Genomic DNA, 21,201 nt, shown 5'->3' with positions numbered 1-21,201 from the left:
TAAAATGGTCAGAAGATAATACCAAGTGGGGCCACCATTAGGGACGTTTATGCCCTCTCTGATTAGTCATTTTGGGTGAAATCACAGGATCGAAACGTGAATGCTGATTAGCTGCATGAGAAAAAAAAGTATACTGTTCTAAATACGTTAATAAGCAGTCTGTGATTGCATGAAAACACCTCACAGCTTTTGTCTAAGAACAGCACTTAGCCATGATTTGTCCATATAGCACATATCTTAAATATATATCTTAAATATAGGTAAAACCTTTGACCACACATAGGTACTGCAGGTGATCTGACAAATGAGACAGAAACTACCATCTCCTGACTATTCACGGGCTGTTTCTGTCTACAGAACTACTCCACTCCTTCCCCTAATCCTGAGGAATGTGGATTGTGATTCCTGTTGGGCAACATGCTGTTCTTTCACAGTCGTATTTATTGATACATGGTGAAGCGTACGGTCTTGCAGATAGCTTGGATAATGGCCTTGCATAACATGTTATAATGTCTGTTATGTTTAGCAGTGCACACATTACTCTTGGATGAAAGTGCTAATGTGAAAGTGCTTAATGGGCAAAGTTAGGTAAGAAAGTTATTTAAAAAAAGAGCACCTTGATGAGTTATAGTCTGAATTTGAGTAGTAATTAATGTTGATAAAGACGGGTATTTATATAACTGTGCATATAATGTAGTAGATCAGAGAGTCATGTGATGTAAAAACACATCTGGATGATTTCAAATGGTTCACGTCTTTTGACTGTAGTGAGACACAGAGAGGAAATATTGCAACACTCGTATTAGTCAGAAGACTTAGTGGCAGTTACCTTGCACAAAATATTGCCTAAATAAATCTGTTGATGGGAAGCCTGTTCTAGAATATCAGTACCTAAATAAATCCATTGATGGGAGGCCTGTTCTCGAAAATCACTACCTAAATAAATCCATTGATGGGAGGCCTGTTCTAGAATATCACTACCTAAATAAATCCATTGATGGGAGGCCTGTTCTAGAATATCACTACCTAAATAAATCCATTGATGGGAGGCCTGTTCTAGAATATCACTACCTAAATAAATCCATTGATGGGAGGCCTGTTCTAGAATATCACTACCTAAATAAATCCATTGATGGGAGGCCTGTTCTAGAATATCACTACCTAAATAAATCCATTGATGGGAGGCCTGTTCTAGAATATCACTACCTAAATAAATCCATTGATGGGAGGCCTGTTCTAGAATATCACTACCTAAATAAATCCATTGTCGGGGGGTGGGTAGGGTGGAGAACTTGTTCCTTAGACACACGTGTCTTGGTGAAGAACAGGAGTTGTATCTTTGTATAAGACTGGTATAACTGGACGCTTTATCCCATTAGGCCAGCCCCTGACCTTCAAAAAAAACCTAAATGGTGGGACTTTAGTAATTCAGTCACTCAACGGTGTGATCTTAGTCTGTCCAATCTCTCCCTCCCTAGTGTTTCTTACCTTTCAATCAACTTTGAACTAGTTATCGTGTTGTTACGTACATCTAAATCAATAGAAAGCTTTAGTGTAATGGTTTTGTGAAGTGTTTTAATTTTATGCTGTGGAGTAGTGGTTGAGTGTAGTCTTTTATTAGTTACTGTAGTGTTTTATTACACTGAACAAAATTATAAACGCAACACTTTGGTTTTTGCTCCCATTTATCATGAGCTGAACTCAAAGATCTAAGACTTTCTCTATGTACACAAAAGGCCTATTTCTCTCAAATATTGTTCACAAATCTGTCTAAATCTGTGTTAGTGAGCACTTCTTTGCCGAGATAATCCATTCACCTCACAGGTGTGGCATATCAAGATGCTGATAAGACAGCATGATTATTGCACAGGTGCATTAGGCTGGCCACAATAAAAGGCCACTCTAAAATGTGCAGTTCCATCACACAGCACAATGCCATAGATGTCGCAAGTTTTGAGGGAGCGTGCAATTGGCATGCTGACTGCAGGAATGTCCACCAGAGCTGTTGCCCGTGAATTGAATGTTCATTTCTCAACCATAAGCCGTCTCCAAAGGCGTTTCAGAGAAATTGGCAGTACATCCAACCGGCCTCACGACCACAGACCACGTGTAACCACACCAACCTCCACATCCAGCATCTTCACCTCCTAGATCATCTGAGACCAGCCACCCAGACCGCTGCTGCAACAATCGGTTTGCAGAACCAAAGAATTTCTGTACAAACTGTCAGAAACCGTCTCAGGGAAGCTTATCTGCATGCTCGTCGTCCTCATCGGGGTCTTGTTGTAACCGACTTGAGAGGGCAAATGCTCACATTCGATGGCGTCTGGCATTGTGGGGCTATGGTATGGGCTGGCGTGTGTTATGGACAACAAACACAGGTGCATTTTATTGATGGCATTTTGAATGCACAGAGAGACCGTGACAAGATCCTGAGGCCCATTGTTGTGCCATTCATCCACGACCAACACCTCATGTTGCAGCATGATAATGCACGGCCCCATGTTGCAAGGATCTGTACACAATTCCTAGAAGCTGAAAACATCCAAGTTCTTGCATGGCCACAGCCATTGAAGAGGAGTGGACCAACATTCCACAGGCAACAATCAACAACCTGATCCACTCTATGCAAAGGAGATGTGTTGCACTGCACGAGGCAAATGGTGGTCACACCAGATACTGACTGGTTTTCAGACACCCCCCCCCAATACAGTGAAACTGCACATTTTAGAGTGGCTTTATATTGTGGTCAGTCTAAGGCACACCTGTGCAATTATCATGCTGTCTTATCAGCATCTTGATATGCCACACCTGTGAGGTGAATGGATTATCTCGGCAAAGAACAAGTGCACACTAACACAGATTTAGACAGATTTGTGAACAATATTTGAGAGAAATATGCCTTTTGTGTACATAGAGAAAGTCTTAGATCTTTGAGTTCAGCTCATGATGAATGGGGGCAAAAACAAAAGTGTTACGTTTATAATTTTGTTCAGTGTGGTATAGTTTATTAGTTAGTGTAGTGTTTTACCATTGTGTTTTAGTCGGTTATAGCATAGAGTTACAGGGTAGAGTTGTAGTTTAATGACTCTGGTACCACAGCTCGCTGTTTCTTCTCTATTCTCCATCTCATTTCCTCTGTTCCGGAAAACTCTCTCTCTTGGTTCCATTATGTTAAGTAGATTGCTAATGGAGTCTCTGATGTTTACAGAGAAGTGTGGCAAGATGGAGGATTGAGGGACAACCTGTCATTATGGATTAATTATGGATGAAGGCGTTGAAGGACAATGCATGTTGGCTGTGGCTTGTTTGGGGGTGTCTGTATCGGACCATCAACACCAGGGTAACCTTACAGCTAAGCCCCAAAAAAACGGATTGTATTTGAAAGTAAGAATTATGTAGCTTGATTACATTGAGAGACAATCACATTAGGCCTCTTATTCTATTCATGGGAGTTTTTTGAACAGGTATGTTAAACAAAACACCTGGTTGCAGGCAGTTCTGAGGTGCTCTGGGTTTTGGGGCCCACAGGCGTACGTGAGATTTCATGTTTGGGCCTTTCTAGTGACAGTCTGGCCGCCATCCATGTTTTTTCTTGACAGTGATGAGTCAGTACAACCAATGTACTCTAACTTTAAAAAAATAAGTGGAAGTCGGAGAGAACTACTGTACATGTGGTGGTTACCAGCCGACCGCTTTCAAATAGAAGATGAAACACTACAGTGTAAGCATTCATCAATCGTTCGGCACTGTAATTGCCTTAAATGACCGATTTCAGGGAGGTTTCTGGAAGGCCCTGGTCGGGTATTATGAGTATATACCATGGTGAATACATTACTGCTTGACTGGCTGTTACTTTTGCTTAGAGTTTCTGCTTTCACATTTGTCCTTGATACAAATACATCAGGACTCTATTGCTCTTTGACAATGAAAATTAAAACATTGGTCGCAAGGCTCTCTTACCGGGCAGCATTTTCTTGTGTAATCGAACTGGCATATGTAGATAAAGAAGAGGATTAGGTCGGCGGCGATCTGAATGTAAAACCGAAAAGACAAAAACCACCTTAGGAAACCGGAGAAAACAAAAAAATATGTTGCTAATATCCTGAGTGTAACAGCTTACAAATCTGACTGAAAATCAGAAAGCTTTTTGAGAAGTGTGGCTAGAATGAGTTTAATTCTTCACAGAGACACAACCCAAGCAGACAGTAATTGTGAAATGTATTGTCAACAAGTTCAACATATATATTTTATTTTCAATTAAAAAACCACACAACACAAAAAAAAACATGTTGGATTTTGTGCAATAGCAAAACAAAAAGAATCAACGAAAAGAGCAATGACCATGTAACAGACAGACTGCTAGCAGTCAGCGCTCGATGCAGTGGGCTCTAACAATGGAGTGATACAAAACATTGTGTTCTGCACACCATTACTTCATTTACAAAACGAGTCTGTAAAATGCACTATCTTCATCCAGCTTTGAATGAACAATATCATGGATCAAATATAAACTTCACAAAGTGTAACAAATATAGCTCTTAGTATGGCTGTAGGTTTCCCTCATGGTTCAACAGTGCTTCGTCCTCAGTTAACAGGTTAGTGGTCAGCGGTGTGTTGGCAACACTAGGCCCTAAAGGTGTCCAAGGACACCATTAACAAAAACGAAATAATGACTCAGACAATGATTTAAGTGTCAATTAACATGACTTAAAAGGCCTGATCGTAATAATATATATTTTTTTAACTCAGATGGGAATACATTTACTGGGTTACCACGTATATATTTACATAAAATAAACACATTGCAATAAATAAAATGTATCTGTAATATTTACATAAAAAATCTTCAAGTCTTTTTGAAAAAATAAAATAAAATGCAACAGGCACATACAGTGAACTATTTACAAAGACTTACACAGTTTATAAACAATCTCAGAAGTCATCATTCATCCTGTCGTTACAACCCAAGGCTTTACTCTTTACAGAGCAGAATACAACACACCTACCCCCACCCCTTTCCAAAGAAATAATAAACACCCAGCCTTCTGTTATCCTCAAAACTGGCCATAAAAAGGAGGCGTGCTCACGGAGATAATAGAATTGTGTGTAATTTGATGCATATGTTCATAGTTTGAAAGGCCAAAAAGGTGTGTAAAGCCATGTCCCGACCAGCGGCAGTTAGCCAATCACTGGCTGATGGAAGCCAATAGTTCACAGGAGGCCATGAGATAATGTTCACCCGGAGACAGAATGGCTGCTGTCGACGCAAAGACGAGAACTACCCTCAGACGTACGTAGTGTGGCTACGCTATAAGAAGGTCACAAGGACTTCCCTGTTCGCTGCCCATCGCACTGTGCTTTGCCACACCTTTGCATTGGAAGAGTGAGTGTAGGAATGCTTGTGTTGACAGCAAAGACTTTCAGGGGATGTTTGGTGATAAACCGACTAGTCGCGGCGTGTCCGTGTCAGTTGACGATGTACTACAAAGTTCTTATTCTACATTGGTAAGCACACAGCGATGGAACATAAAGGTTTTGGTCAGCGGCCACGCTGGCCACCATTGTCCAGCAGCCCTGTCAGAGGAGTACCAGCCACAAGCTAGATTAATTTCCACCCCTGTAAGTACACAGTAAACATACACACTGATTGTGTGACAAGACATGACAAGACAGCTCTTTAACTGCAGCCTATTTAAATCACAATCTTGTGCAAATTGTATTTTCTTCACCAAGGAGGCAGTCCCAAACTGACGTTAACAATGGAATGTATAGGAGATTTAGGTTGTCCTTGGTGCGTATAGTGCAATGCACAACTATGTGCAAAATTTAAACAAAAGGTAGTGTACATACACTGCAGCAACAAGCCAAATGTACACATTTAGAAAAAAGCTGCAAAATGATATAAAACAAAAACATATGGAGTCATTTGTCACTGTCAGAACTTCAACGTGTCTCCAGAAGCTACATCAGGAAAAGAGATCTACATGAGAGAATTATGAAGGGCCAACACGTCATCTCTGCATTCACACTAGCGTTCATTTTTAAGTCCTTTTTCTTCAGGGTTGTAGTTCACTAGAACACTCATTTTCAAGGCCCGATAAAAGTCCCCAAGAGCATTAAGGATGGATGGTCGTCTTCAAGTGGTTTGCATTTGAAACTTCCCACCTTCCATTCCTTTTTTCTTTTCTTTTTCTTTCTTACAGGAGTAAATGAGGTCGCAGCGATGAGGTGCTCACACTGGAACTGGAACTAATGGGTGTCAGCAGCATCAGTGTCAAAATGACCTCCATCGTTTTCATCTGTCACCTTTTCGTACAAGATAAAAGTCCTTGTTTTTTTTAAATACAACGCTTCATGTCCACCTGCTCTTCTTCCTCTACTAGTCATGCCAGGTCTTCATCCAGTCGAACCATCTGTCTCTGTGTTGGGAAACAGAGTATAACGATGAAGTCGCACAACACTGATGAACTGTCACACACACACACACACACACAAAACTTATCTACGTTCAGGAAATATAGAGATACTCTTGGAACAGATCCCAACACTGCAGGAGAACTGAAATGGAACGGAGCCCATCCCTGATATGTTAAGTCACGGTTCGACGCGGCCCGCAGGGTTACCTCTGGGTAGGAGTAGCCGTCCTCACTCGTCCTACAGATGTGCATCTCGTCCTCGGTGGTCTTCTGGTACACAGGGTTGTCGAAGTGGATGGTGTTGGTGTTCTTCAGCCGCCAGGTTCTCCACAGCCACAATGTGAGAAACAGCCCCATGCACGTAACTGTAGAGCAGAGGTCAAAGGTCAGCCACTGCCTGATTCCTTATATCCAAACTGATAGGTCGATTGCGGTCTCCGTGTTTAATGGGTAAAGAGGTCTGACACTCACCGATTGGTATCAGGATGTAGATTGCTATGGGGTGTGAGGACTCGGCCGCTTTGGGCATGGCAACATATCCATTCTGCCCTGTGACCTCAGCCCCCTGGGGGCTGTGGGTGGTTGAGGACCTGGTGGTTGGATCCGGGGGTTGGACTCGGGGGGCACTGGATGTGGTGGTGGTGGTGGTGGTGATGGTGGTGGTGGGTTTGGTTGGATGTCCGGGAGGGACCGTTTTGGGCTCGGCAGGGGGAGCGGTGGTTCCTGTGAGGTGAGTGTAAGGACGACCGGTCATTAGAAACGCAACCATTTGTTTGTCAATATGATGACAACGGTGACTTTGGGGAGAAGCAGACTCCATTAGGTTTAGAACAAGCTTTTAGCTTGAAGACAGTTTAATAAGATCTGACAGAGGACAAAATACCTGCAATGCACTTCCTCATGTCTGGGCCCAGCCTCATGTTATCCGGACAGGCACAGGTGTATTTGGGGGAGTGTTGATTGATCTGGGGCGCAGGTAGACACAGGAACTCACAACCTCCATTCACTAATTCATCACCTCTGCACCAGTTCGTTCCTTCAGGAGGAAGAAAAATGAGACAATCAGATCACCTGATTCAGCTTTCAAAGTAAACTCCAGGGGACCAACGGGAAAGAAAAACGGCGTTGCCATACCGACAGGCTGCTTGAGGTCGTGGTACACGATGATGTCTTCCGGCTGGTTCAGGTCGGCTGCCAGTACCGTGATGTTCATTCCTGTCAAGCGGCTGGCACTCATGACCACGTTGTTTTCCATGTCAGTCCAGAATACTTTCTCCTGTGAAAGGAAAGGGAGGAATAGAAAATGGGTGACCAAAAGTATTCCACAGTACTTATGAAGCCATACACAAACGCAGAGGCATTATATCCATCCTCATTAAAATGGGGGAAACCCAGCAGGTCCAATCGCAGACTTTAGCTGTACTGTAAGATCAAAGGGTGTACATTTCTATGTTCTATCCAAATTTACCTCAAAGACTGCGAGAGAGAGGGGGTGAGACAGCTTTTCCTCGTTGTAGATGAGCGTGTGTCGTCCGCCTCCGATGACATCGATGCTGGAGAGGGTGTGCATTTTAGAGTCCACCCAGTACAGCCTCTGGTTAACCATGTCTGGATTAAGAGAGAGGGAAAGCGAGAGAGGTGGGGAGAGAGGGAGAGAGAGTTAGAACAATTCCAACAGTATTATCTCTATCTGTAAATCAGTTATACACGCATCATGTCAACGCATAAGATCCTCTGTTCTGCATATGACAAATCAAGGCGAGATTACAACCTGTCATTCCAAACTAATTCAAATTACGAGGCGCACACCACATTTTTGCAGTGTCCAATGAGTGGTCTCTAATCTTACCCAGAGTGATGCCATTCGGCCACAAAATGTTGTCGGTTACCAAGGGAACGCGGTTGGCTCCGTTCAGCCCACTCTTCTCGATCTTCGCCTCATCCCCCCAATCGGTCCAGTACATGAAACTGAAAACAAACACATAACCAATAGGAAAACACCCCACATCTACAGTAACAGGCTAATTACCAATAGTAAAACACCCCACATCTACAGTAACAGGCTAATTACCAATAGGAAAACACCCCACATCTACAGTAACAGGCTAATTACCAATAGGAAAACACCCCACATCTACAGTAACAGGCTAATTACCAATAGGAAAACACCCCACATCTACAGTAACAGGCTAATTACCAATAGGAAAACACCCCACATCTACAGTAACAGGCTAATTACCAATAGGAAAACACCCCACATCTACAGTAACAGGCTAATTACCAATAGGAAAACACCCCACATCTACAGTAACAGGCTAATTACCAATAGGAAAACACCCCACATCTACAGTAACAGGCTAATTACCAATAGGAAAACACCCCACATCTACAGTAACAGGCTAATTACCAATAGGAAAACACCCCACATCTACAGTAACAGGCTAATTACCAATAGGAAAACACCCCACATCTACAGTAACAGGCTAATTACCAATAGGAAAACACCCCACATCTACAGTAACAGGCTAATTACCAATAGGAAAACACCCCACATCTACAGTAACAGGCTAATTACCAATAGGAAAACACCCCACATCTACAGTAACAGGCTAATTACCAATAGGAAAACACCCCACATCTACAGTAACAGGCTAATTACCAATAGGAAAACACCCCACATCTACAGTAACAGGCTAATTACCAATAGGAAAACACCCCACATCTACAGTAACAGGCTAATTACCAATAGGAAAACACCCCACATCTACAGTAACAGGCTAATTACCAATAGGAAAACACCCCACATCTACAGTAACAGGCTAATTACCAATAGGAAAACACCCCACATCTACAGTAACAGGCTAATTACCAATAGGAAAACACCCCACATCTACAGTAACAGGCTAATTACCAATAGGAAAACACCCCACATCTACAGTAACAGGCTAATTACCAATAGGAAAACACCCCACATCTACAGTAACAGGCTAATTACCAATAGGAAAACACCCCACATCTACAGTAACAGGCTAATTACCAATAGGAAAACACCCCACATCTACAGTAACAGGCTAATTACCAATAGGAAAACACCCCACATCTACAGTAACAGGCTAATTACCAATAGGAAAACACCCCACATCTACAGTAACAGGCTAATTACCAATAGGAAAACACCCCACATCTACAGTAACAGGCTAATTACCAATAGTAAAACACCCCACATCTACAGTAACAGGCTAATTACCAATAGGAAAACACCCCACATCTACAGTAACAGGCTAATTACCAATAGGAAAACACCCCACATCTACAGTAACAGGCTAATTACCAATAGGAAAACACCCCACATCTACAGTAACAGGCTAATTACCAATAGGAAAACACCCCACATCTACAGTAACAGGCTAATTACCAATAGGAAAACACCCCACATCTACAGTACTACGGTAACAAACTCATTACCGTTAGTCAAACACCACACATCCACACATCTACGGTAACAGACTCATTAACGTTAGTCAAACACCACACATCCACACATCCACAGTAACAAACTCATTACCGTTAGTCAAACACCACACATCCATACATCTACGGTAACAGACTCATTAACGTTAGTCAAACACCACACATCCACGGTAACAGACTCATTACCGTTAGTCAAACACCAAACATCTACACTAACACACTCATTGCCATTAGTACAAAACCCCCCCTCTACAGTAACAGACTCATTGCCGTTAGTACAACACCCTATTGTAAATGAATACTGATGAGTAGGCGATGATTGATTCAGTTTGATTCTATCTAAACCTAGGATTCTTACTTCTTGACGGGGTCCACCACGATGCCTCTGGGTTTATCCAGCCCCTCATTGATCACCGTCTTTCTCCGAGTACCGTCTGTCGTTGCCACGGTGATAGTCCTGCGAGCGCTGTCCGTCCAGTAAATGTTGCCGTGGATCCAGTCAACGGCGAGGCCCTCCGGCGCCTCCAACCCGCTGTCAATCACCACACTGTGGTAGGAGGAGTTCCCAGCCTGGGTAATGTCAGCGCTGGGGAGGACAAAGGAGACGTTTGGCAATGGACAAGCACAGATGCATAAACAGTAAAACACATCACCCCCCCTCCACCGCCACGCCCGCTAACTTCTCCTCGTCTCACCTGTAGATCTTCTTGTGGTGGAGGTCAGACCAGAAGATCTTTTTCCCAGGCATGTCCATGTCAAGGGACACCACGTTCCTCAGACTTGGGATCAGACGTTCGTATTCTCTGCGATCAGTGGTCATCTTCCTCACCTCGTGGCGGTTCGTGAATAACAGGTATGGGACTGTACCTGAAAGGCAGGACGTTAATTTTTAAAAGAGGTAGTGTGGAGCAATAAAAAAGTGGGGACATCAAATCAGCCACCGAACTCCATTCTCTGTCTTGGGCTAGCATTTTTTACCCATGGCAGAATAGCTCAATCGAGCGCAGGTTACAGTAAGTATTTAAAAGAAGAACCCTGGTTGGCCACAGGGGGTACATCAGAATCTGGCGTAATCCCCAGTTTCACAGGTACCTGAGATTGCCTTGCAGGTGTGGGTCTTGGGGTCCAGGTCGTAGCCCTCCTCACACTCACACTTGTAGCTTCCCGGGACATTCACGCAGATCTGGCTGCAGGTGTCTGGGCTGGCACACTCATCAATATCTGCAGGAAGAGGACAACAGGGTCATAGGTCAATAGTGAGTGACGCCTTTTGCAGTCGATTCATTAGGTTTCATACAATAACTTCATATTAGAGCCACCTTTCGCTTTAGAGAGTGTTCATAATTCTGTGAAGTACATTGAGCTACAGTGAAGTAGCACTGTAATCAGGTTGAATACTGTGTGGCATGAATTGCATGTAGTGATTATGGTGCGCCATGAGTTGCGTTCAGGGTGGTTATGGTGTGGGATGTGTTGCGTTTGGTCTGCTCACCTTTACAGCTCTTCATGTCCTCCCCTAGACTGTATCCAGCACCACAGGAACAATTAAAACCAATTTTCAGGTCAGTACAGATGTGAGAGCACCCGCCGTTATCAGCTAGACACTCATTTTTGCCTGCAGAATCAGACAATCTCAGTTAAGATACATTTAATCCAGACAAATCAACAATCATCCTCAATTAACCTTGATTGCACAGGTATTTTGGGTGTGGACAAGACAACAGTCACGGCCCTAAAGTTTTACAAGGGCTAACTATTTCGGCCATTTGTTTCATCACATTGCAATCCAGAAGGCAGGAGCATCCAACTCACCACACTGGCTGACCGGTTCGTCTGACCAGTCGCGACAGTCGCTCCGCCCATTGCAGACCTTGTCCATGGCAATGCAGTCGCCAGACTGACACTTGAAGTTATCCGGACCGGTGCATGTTTTTACTAGTGGGACCAGTGGAGATGATTATCGTTATTCTCACAGCTTCTATAAATATATAGGAAGTGTGTGTGTGTGTTTGTGTGACTGTATTAGGCCTCGGCCTCACCACGTGCACAGCCCATCTCATCGCTCAGATCCCTGCAGTCAATCCTGCCATCACACTGTCGGCTACCATGGATGCAGGAGCCGTAGGTACACTGAAACTCATCAGGCCGGCAGGTGGCCCGGGCTATGTAATGAGAGGGGAATACAGGGTTAAACGGACCCATTCAATGAGCAGATGGAGACGATCACTTTAGTGTCCTTAGTTTTAGGTTCATCTAGCGGGAAGGTTAGCCTTTCAATAAAAAATTTTGTTCAACTCACTGCAGTTGGTCTCGTCTGAGTTATCCACACAGTCCTTTCCTCCGTCACACCTCCAACTCTTGTGGATGCACTCGCCGCTTCCGCAGTGGAACTCGTGCGTCCCACAGGTCTTTGGGGTGGGTTTGGTGTCCCTCCCGGCACAGTTCTGGGGCCACTCGTCCGAACCGTCGGCGCAGTCGGCGTCGCCGTCGCAGGCCCAGAGGCTCGGCACGCACACGGTGTTGTTACACTGAAAGGCGGAGGGGCCGCAGGTCGCCGTGGGGCAGGACGTCTCGTCAGAACCGTCGGAGCAGTCGTTGTCTTTGTCGCACACAAACGATTTGGCGATGCACTGGCCGTTGGAACAGCTGAACTGGTTGTCACTGCAGGTCTTTGTGGCTGTGGGAAAGACGGGGAGGTTTGAGGACATGGAAACACAGTTAAGCCGATTGTGGACGTATTAGCGCTCTAAAAAAAGGTTTTATATAGTTTCTTTTGGGAAAAGGCTTTTGCGCGTTGAGTATGGAGAGGACATAGGGCGAAAATCTTAAACCGTCTAAACGTTCACTAATTAAAAACTAAAACCCTTGAACAATGGGACAAGACTCCAGCACGATAAACGTACAGTAATCGTGTCCCGTTCAGTATGTTCGCTTCTGTCAGGAACGACAACTAACTACAAAAGACATGGCTGACTCCCAGCACAGGACCAGGTCGGTGAATGTACTGCTGTCTTACCACAGCTTTTCTCATCTGCTTCATTGTCACAGTCCGCTTTGCCGTCGCAGTGCCACGTTCCAGGGATACACTGGTTCCGCGGTGCTCCACAATTGAACTCATTGGGCCGGCAGGTCTTAGCCGCTGAAGAGACACAGAAATAAATTATATGTCTTACCTGAGGAGGAGGAAGAGGAGACGAGGGTGGAGAGTGATGACAGGGGGAAAGAGGAGGAGGAGGAGTGGGTAAAGGATGAAGCATTGTAACTCACCACAGGCGGCGGGCAGCTCGTCCGACCCATCGCCGCAGTCATCACCTCCGTCGCAGACCCATCGGCTGGTGATACATTTCCTGTTATCACAGCTGAACTGATCCTCCCTGCATTTATACACAGCATCTACTGGAGAAAAACACCGGGTAGACGTTGAGAAAAGGCAGGAAGCATTTCATCATGTTAAAGATGCAGTCTGGCACTTTCAACCTGCCATTTTGGTCTGGACATGTGTCGTGTGTTGTTTATTATGCACATAATCTAAGTAGAAGAGAGGACTTCCCTTCCCTTAGTTCATCTATTTTCAGAAACACTGGCTGGTCGAAAGAGCGGCACCATCATTGAGGTGGAAAAGGGATTAAAATGTTGCGAGTAAGAAGAACAGACCCTCTTCAATGTGTTCCAGTACCCACCTGGGACAGGCAATTATGACTCAGAGCTGAAGTGTTTTGAGCCCTTAAAATCAAACAGGATATGAGAGTTTCCAATGGGAAAGATCCTCATCTCATCACGCACAGCAACAGTAACATGTCACACTGTCTAGTCTCCCTCACATACTGTAAACCCACATCCAGTGGCAGTGAAGGAAAGCGCGCCACCAGTCTCTCTTCTTGTTTCTGCTGGTTTTAATGAACGGCGCTAAACTGTTTTCCATGGGTAAACTATTTTACAGCGAAACGGTACGGAAACCCCAACGGTTCTCCGTTGACCTTGATTCTTTTTTTTTTTTGTTCGTCCTGGACTTTCCTTGATGTGTGTCTGTGAAACCAGGCCAATATGACTCACTTTGTTTCTCCCTCCACTGAAGTAACAACCTCTTTGAGATAAACAAGAGGTCTTCAACAAGTAGCTACCAGAGACCCTTTCTGTACTCAGCGGCCGGGTCTCGCTGACCAACCCGGTTACTCTCACTATGCCGTCGACATCTGCTGTGCCTCAGGCGACCGGTTATAAGTCGGAGCCGGTTGGAGCCCCAAGGCAGTCAGCTTACGGCTGTTTCTTTAAGACAATGTAAGGGGGAGGAGTCACGATCACACCACCAGTTTCTGATTGGCCCTTGAGGGACATTCCTCATAACAAGAGCCCCACCGAGAGCCACAGGAGGAGGCGGGGACTGTCCTGGTCACAACACACTGGGAAGTCTTTAAAGTGGAGCTGGGGGATGTGGACACTTGGAGTAGTGAACGCGACTGGACCACCATAACTGATGTTGTAAAGCCAATCACACAGGGGGGTAGTGAGGCCGTTTTAGGCGATCGAATTACAGCAAGTCAGAGGGGGATGCATGCTCAATTTACTGGCATGCCCCCAGCGCTCACACTGACCGGTGGAGATGGGAACTATCATACAGGTACAGAAACTTGAGAACTGTTGGCCCGACTTGACCAATTCATGGCTTTCATTTTAAAAATGAAGCAACTCTCCAATCCTTGTGCTCCTACAGCCCCCTGGGTTGTGAAACCTGCAATCTGTAGACTACAGCTCCAGCCAAGACTATGACAGTGATTCCAGTAAATCCACCACACGTGCACGCACACACGCACGCGCGCGCACACACACACACACACTATGCTGACAGATGAGGGAGGTTCTAGGAAGAGGGATCCCTGTGGATCCTATTCCAGCTGTTCTTGGAAAGAGGCGGGGTTATTAACAGACAGGCCCACTGACGTAAATTACTGGGGGGGGGGGGGGCGACATTTGGCCGGGAAGCCACGCTGTCTCGTTTTCTTCGTTATTTCCCTTCTGTCTCTCTCTCTTTTCACATGGTTTTCATGTCTTCCCTTTCCGTTCTCTGAATGCCTGAAGCTGTACTTTGTCTCTCTGTGCAGCTCGCGGCGATGTTTCCTACAGTCCTTTAGTTAATGGCGCCTTAAAGTAGAGTTGTAGAGGTATTCAGGTTTCTTTCCATTTGAAATACATAATGAAATACTGGGTGACTGTTATTTCCTTAGAATGTTGGTCGCCCAGCGTGTTTTGAGTTAAATCCCGCTCCATGGATCTGAACTTAACGCATTACCAATGTCAAGTACCAAGTTCAGGCCCCGTACTGACCCCGCCTACCTCAAACACAACTCCTTCTCACTGCGCATGGCTGGGGCAGCACCAGCAGGTGGTTTGGTCACATCAGGCGGTCAGCGAAGTAACTCGGGGGAGTTTGTGGCAATAAACAGTTTTACGGGAGCCACAGCCCCCGTCGGAAAAGACAGGCCTCTCGTAGGCTGTCGGCTCACGCCTACAATATGCAAGATATTAACGTTTACGCTGTGTGAAGTGAGTCGCCTTGTGGATATTGTTGGTCTTTCCGGTGGTGACAATGCTAACTGAAGATAAGGAAAATGGAATACTCAGTGGGGTCTCCTTGACAACAGCATTGCACTGATCTTTTCACACTTCACCAGCCATACTAACACAATAAGGGGGAATTCTTAGAGTAATATTAGACTTTCCATTTAACATGCTGACTTCATTCCAACACAGCAGCCCTAGCAAATGTAAATGCAGGTATAGAGAGAGAGACAGAGAAAATGACAGAGACAGACGCTTTCTAGAGCAAGACGTAATGTCATTACCAGTCTGTTGATTGGTGTATTTACTGTAAGGGCCTGCTGTTGCTGGCTCAGTCAAATAGTCAGAAAGAGAAAACATATAATGAAAATAGAGAGGAGTCTATTTGCAGACAGACAGTAGCCTAATGCTCGTCTAGGGCAGAGTTCTTAGCTCAGCATCTCTTCCGTATAGCCTTTTAGATAGAGATCACCCACACGAGATAAACCACATCCTGACTATAAGACCTATGATCTATTTAGCTTTGTTGTTGAGGGATAAATTCTGCAGAATAGTCTCCATCTGCACCAGATGCTATTTAAACACACTGCTGCCAACTTTGTCTATATGGTTGGACTTTTAGGTAGAGATCAACCACATGAGATGATAAACCACGTCCTGACCTGAAGAAGACCTACGAACGGATCATTCCAGCTTTGCTGCTAAGAGCGAGAGAGTTGGAGAGAAATTCTCCTGTCCATCAGATGCTATTCATGCACACTACTGCCAACTTCACCACCATGTCACCATATAAGGCCATTCTATGGTTGTCTTCATGTCAATGGGTGGAGGAGAAAACAACATGCTCACTAACCACCAAATCTGAGTCTACAATAGATCCACATGTCATCCATGTCCCCTGTAATCTGAACTGGAGCTGAAAATACTAGATTTGCAGTTGAAAAATAGCCTCTTAGGCTATAATGGAAGAGCTTGAAAGGAGATGACAGTGATGATGTGCTAATGACAGTGATGATGGTGATGATGTGATAATGAGGGTGGTGATTGTGATGATGGTGATGATGTGATAATGAGGGTGGTGATTATGATGATGATGTGATGATGGTGATGTGATGATGATGGTGGTGATTGTGATGATGGTGATGATGTGATAATGATGGTGATAATGATGGTGATGATGTGATAATGACGGAGATGATGTGATAATGACGGTGATGATGGTGATGATGTGATAATGATGGTGGTGATTGTGATGATGGTGATGTGATAATGATGGTTGTAGGGGAAGCATGATTTTTTTTTTGCTGTTCTCATCAATGCCCTTGTCACACACACACACACACATACACGCACACAGAGACACACACACACACTTGGGTTCTCCAAATAGCCACTGGGTAATTTACAACTAGGTGAGGCATGCACTAATGGTCCACCTTGACAGATGGTTAACTGACAGAACTCACAGTCCGTGCTATTTCACCTCTGCTCTCAGTTCATACCAGTTCTGCTAATCCCATTTTGGTCTGTCCTACTACATTCCACTTCAATTTACCACACATAGATAATCCGCGGAGCGCTCATCGTGAGGTCACTGTGGGTGTTCCACAAGCCACGGACAACTAACTGACTTTGACATGAGGCGCTATTCCGGAAGGACTGATACAACTCCACCAGGCATGTCCCATTAATTCCTCGACTTACGCAGCCCCTCTGGGCCACTCATCAGTAGCAGGAGAGCTGCTGTACAGGGCCACAACTCCACTAATACACAACACACTGCTTAGCCTACCCGCTGTTTTAATTCACACTTCAATTAAATCAAACCTGCACTGCCATATTTACACAGTAGCTTATTTTCTTCTTCAAGTGATCAAATGAACAGCCAGACTGTTCCTAAAACTACAGAGTAACCCTCACACAGGTATGCTTTTATTGACAATTATTAGAAGTGTTTTGACAAGGGATGAATAATGAAAATACAGACAATTCTTAAACATTGTTGGCAGCTTTGCATGAATTCCAGCCTTAGACCAAACAAAATCCAATTACAAAACTGTATTTGCAGTCTGACCTAATACATGTTAGCAAATGTTAGCAAATAGGCTAATAGCATTGATGTTTGCTTAAACTGTTCAAACTAGGCCATGGGTGGCTGGTTGAGGGCCACATAATATGTATTTATTTATTTTGTATTACTGTAAAGAAATTCATAAAATAAATATAAAAAAAGCTTTAAACACACATTTGGTGGGACTGTTATTTAATTCTACAATAAAAAAGGATAGGCCATTTGAGTTTAAAAGCAAATTTAAAATGCATAGAATTTGTTTTTATATCAGAATTGATTGAAATAAAAACAAATAAAAACGAATTTACAGTAAGGAGATGCTGTAGTGCAGACCTACCGGTCCCTGCCCACTTGCCGCGCCCTTGCTCGTTGCCACTCCCCACTTTAAAAACAGCCAATAGATTTACCGTGCGTACCTTCCATTCATGAAACAAATATATGTACGAACAAGAAAATAGATATGAGCTATCCCAATTCATCGGTATAATTGTGAAAACGTTAAGACTAATTTTCGGCGTTGTTTACCATTGTTTCGGATAAACATACTTTGATAGGGTACTACAATAGAAATGTCTAGAACAGATGGACTATCAACATGTCCCCCGGCACTCCTACTATTAGGCTACCAGTTCAGTTTAGGGCACGAGACTGTTGGCCGATATAGAAATTGAGTTTGATAAAGCACCGCGGCGTTCACATTTCCACGTCAGACATAAACGAAGACTCACATAAACAGAGATAAATGACAACTGTAAGATATAAGAATCCACTAATATGTGTGAAAAAGATGTGACGTTTGACTCGATAACCCCAATGGCAAACCCCGCTCGCTCGGCACTCCGCTGGAGTTAACCCAACATCTCTAGCAACACGCATCATGAAATAATGTCCTTCGCATTCTTACCTGACGGAGCTAAACAGTGGAAAAGCAGCACCAAACATGTCAGGCGGGTGATTTCAATCCGAGTCGGCAGCATCTCTTCTACGCAATTTGGGTAGTCTTTCTTCATCCAAATATCAGCTACCCGGCACTCTTTAGCACAGCACTATATCAAGTCAACTAAGAGATGCTTCTGAGGCTTGTTGGAAAAATTCTGGTAAACGAATTTCTGTTTATTGTGTCTGTATTGAAGACACGCACACTTGTGCGTTCAGGAAGAGTGCCAGGTCGAGATATTACATTTTAGAGTAATTTCAGACCATTTCTATGTGGTCCAACAAATGGGCGGGGTCAGAATAGTGGTGTGATTTTTTGAAGAACCGCGTGGGCGGAGCTACCGCCGTCTCACACACGCGCACACACACGCGAACGTCCACCCGCCACAGTTGCTGTTTCCATTATCAGGCTTTACCGGCTGGCCTCTTTCACTGTCATCTATCACTGTCACTGTGGGAGTACTGGGTGGGTTGTGTTTGTGTGAGTAAGTGAGTGAGTGAGTGTGTGTGTGTGTGCGGGTGGGTTGTCTATGTGTGTGTGTGTGTGTGTGTGTGTAAAAAGGGTTTTCTAAATTAGAGACAAAATTGCAAGAATTAGGGTTACTTAAAGGGTGTAAAATCGCTACTGTACTACAGAATAATTATAAGCATGACTAGAAGACATCAGCAGATCATTTTTGTAGGTATTACAAAATGTTTCCATAACAACAATAAGCTAGTAATCCTGCATCACTGTTGCTTGACAACTTGTTGCTATCAATTAGTGAGATCAAGTCTTCGGTTTCTCAACTAAGAAAAATAGATTTAGTAGTAAATTTACAAGGCTTTTATTCAAAGATTGAGTCCAATATTGTCACAGAAATGCAACACAACGCAGCTGTATGGATTACATAGTGTGTTCTTGCCTGCAAAGACAAATTGACAAATAATGAAACTGTTACACAACTCAACTGTAATTTCCAGTAACAGTGTAGAATTGAATAAATATAGCTAAAAGTGGAGTATAAAGTAAGTTGTGGAGAAGTTCCCCATTTTGGCAAAAAGGTCTGAAAATGTAATAGCTGGTTGCAGTCCTAAGGAAAACACAGTATCATTATAACAATGACAAACCAAAGGATTTATCACAACAGGCTTAAACCAAAGGCTTTATCACAACAGGATAAAACCAAAGGCTTTATCACAACAGGCTTAAACCAAAAGATTTATCACAACAGGCTTAAACCAAAAGCCTTTATCACAACAGGCTTAAACCAAAGGATTTATCACAACAGGCTTAAACCAAAAGCCTTTATGACAACAAGCTTAAACCAAACGCTTTATCACAACAGACTAAACCAAAATCCTTTATTATAATGAAAGGCTTTCGTTTTGGGCAATTCCAGGCACATTCAATAATCTACCAGGCGCTGTTTACAGATTCCTCCTGGACCTTTTTCTTACCACGATAAACAAACAAAGGAAAAGTAATGTCTTACATATTAAATATTAGTGATGATTCCAGGCCTACTATCAATACCTTGTATGACATCATAGTATGCAAAGTGGACAGATTTGCAAAACAAAGGAAACATCATGTAAAAGACAACTTAAAACTATCGTAGCCCAAATGGTGTCCTATCCCCTACATATTGTTACAGTGTGTATATATATATATGGGTCCTGGAGTGCACTCTAAAAATGATAAGGGAGCCTTTGGGACTCAAAGCTGTATGTGAGCTATAACTAAAAGGAACTGGCCACAATGTCGGTGTGTGGCTGAGGTGACTGGAACATGCGGTTCAAAACACAGAGTGACTGGACGGACGACCACCTGTGCAGCACCTGGGCATTGGTGTCACTTTCCCCATTCAGTAAGTATTATATGTAAGAATAATGTATATCAAGTAGCATACAGATACACAGAATGGGAGGAGAACAAAAACCTATCTTTTAAGGCCACATCTGTATGTTGTGTCTTTTCGGTCACCACGCTGCCCTGCCTTCAATCAGTGTTGATATAACAGTTTGCTCTACGACGTCATCACTGGTTGGGGGCCTGTGTGGGGATTCCTGAAGAAAACACTGGGATGGTGGTGCCTATTGCATTTCCTTATGGAATATATTATAGGCAGACCTGGAAGGTCTTCTCTGTAAAATCCTCGGGAATTAGGAAAGAAATGTCCAATGCTGCACTATCTATACATCCCTTTAATGGATGAACAGGGAAGGCCAATGGGGGAGTTGAGTGGGGGCACACTGAAATGAAGAGATTCTGGGAATGTTTATAGAATGTATGTCAGAGCAAATCTTTCCATGGGGGTGATAGCTGTGTGGGTGTGTGTGTGTGTGTGTGAATCCAGGACCAGTCTATACCAGCAGGCTTCTGTTAGCGAAGTGCATGTGTGTGTGTGTGTGTGGTTGAGCTTGTAAAGCCTGGTCAATGTTTGTAAATGTCCTCTGATAGGTTAGTGTGCATTATTGTGTTTGCGTAATGGGAGGTTTGGTTACTAGTTAGCTCCTAACAGTGAAGGGAACAGGCTGTAGGACAGAGATGGGCAAACTAAGGCCAACAGGCCGAATCTGGGCCGCAAGGCAATTCCATCTGGCCTGTAATAGGTAATGAAATATTTTTGATTGGTAGTAAAACATAACTCACCAGCCCATTGTAATACATCTGAATCTGAAATCTGGCCCACAAATCATTTATGATTTACAAATTACAAAACAAATGTGGCCCTCCATTTAATTTCAAAATCCTGACATGCCCCC

General features: G+C 43.8%; 1 protein-coding gene across 2 annotated transcripts; it reads right to left on the bottom strand.

Annotated features, from left to right (window-relative positions):
- Positions 1–4,738: 4,738 nt before the first annotated feature.
- ldlrb (low density lipoprotein receptor b) lies at positions 4,739–18,707 on the bottom strand. 2 transcript variants are annotated; one of them, XM_010872779.4, is made up of 17 exons: positions 18,422–18,707; positions 13,158–13,286; positions 12,907–13,029; positions 12,190–12,567; positions 11,930–12,052; positions 11,703–11,825; positions 11,383–11,505; positions 10,983–11,111; positions 10,586–10,757; positions 10,249–10,476; positions 8,269–8,387; positions 7,888–8,027; positions 7,554–7,695; positions 7,303–7,455; positions 6,891–7,142; positions 6,627–6,784; positions 4,739–6,422 (listed from the first exon to the last, which is right to left on the bottom strand). In XM_010872779.4, exons 1-17 carry the CDS (start codon positions 18,525–18,527, stop codon positions 6,387–6,389), a joined length of 2,634 nt encoding a protein of 877 aa, XP_010871081.2. In that variant the 5' UTR covers positions 18,528–18,707; the 3' UTR covers positions 4,739–6,386. The 2 variants fall into 2 exon arrangements, with proteins under 2 accessions (XP_010871081.2, XP_010871082.2); XM_010872780.4 differs by having other exon boundaries at positions 13,158–13,283.
- Between the last annotated feature and the right edge of the window lie 2,494 nt (positions 18,708–21,201).

Source organism: Esox lucius, chromosome 9, assembly GCF_011004845.1.
Source record: "Esox lucius isolate fEsoLuc1 chromosome 9, fEsoLuc1.pri, whole genome shotgun sequence".
NCBI classification, from domain to species: Eukaryota; Metazoa; Chordata; class Actinopteri; order Esociformes; family Esocidae; genus Esox; species Esox lucius.
This window is presented reverse-complemented; position numbering and strand designations above follow the sequence as displayed.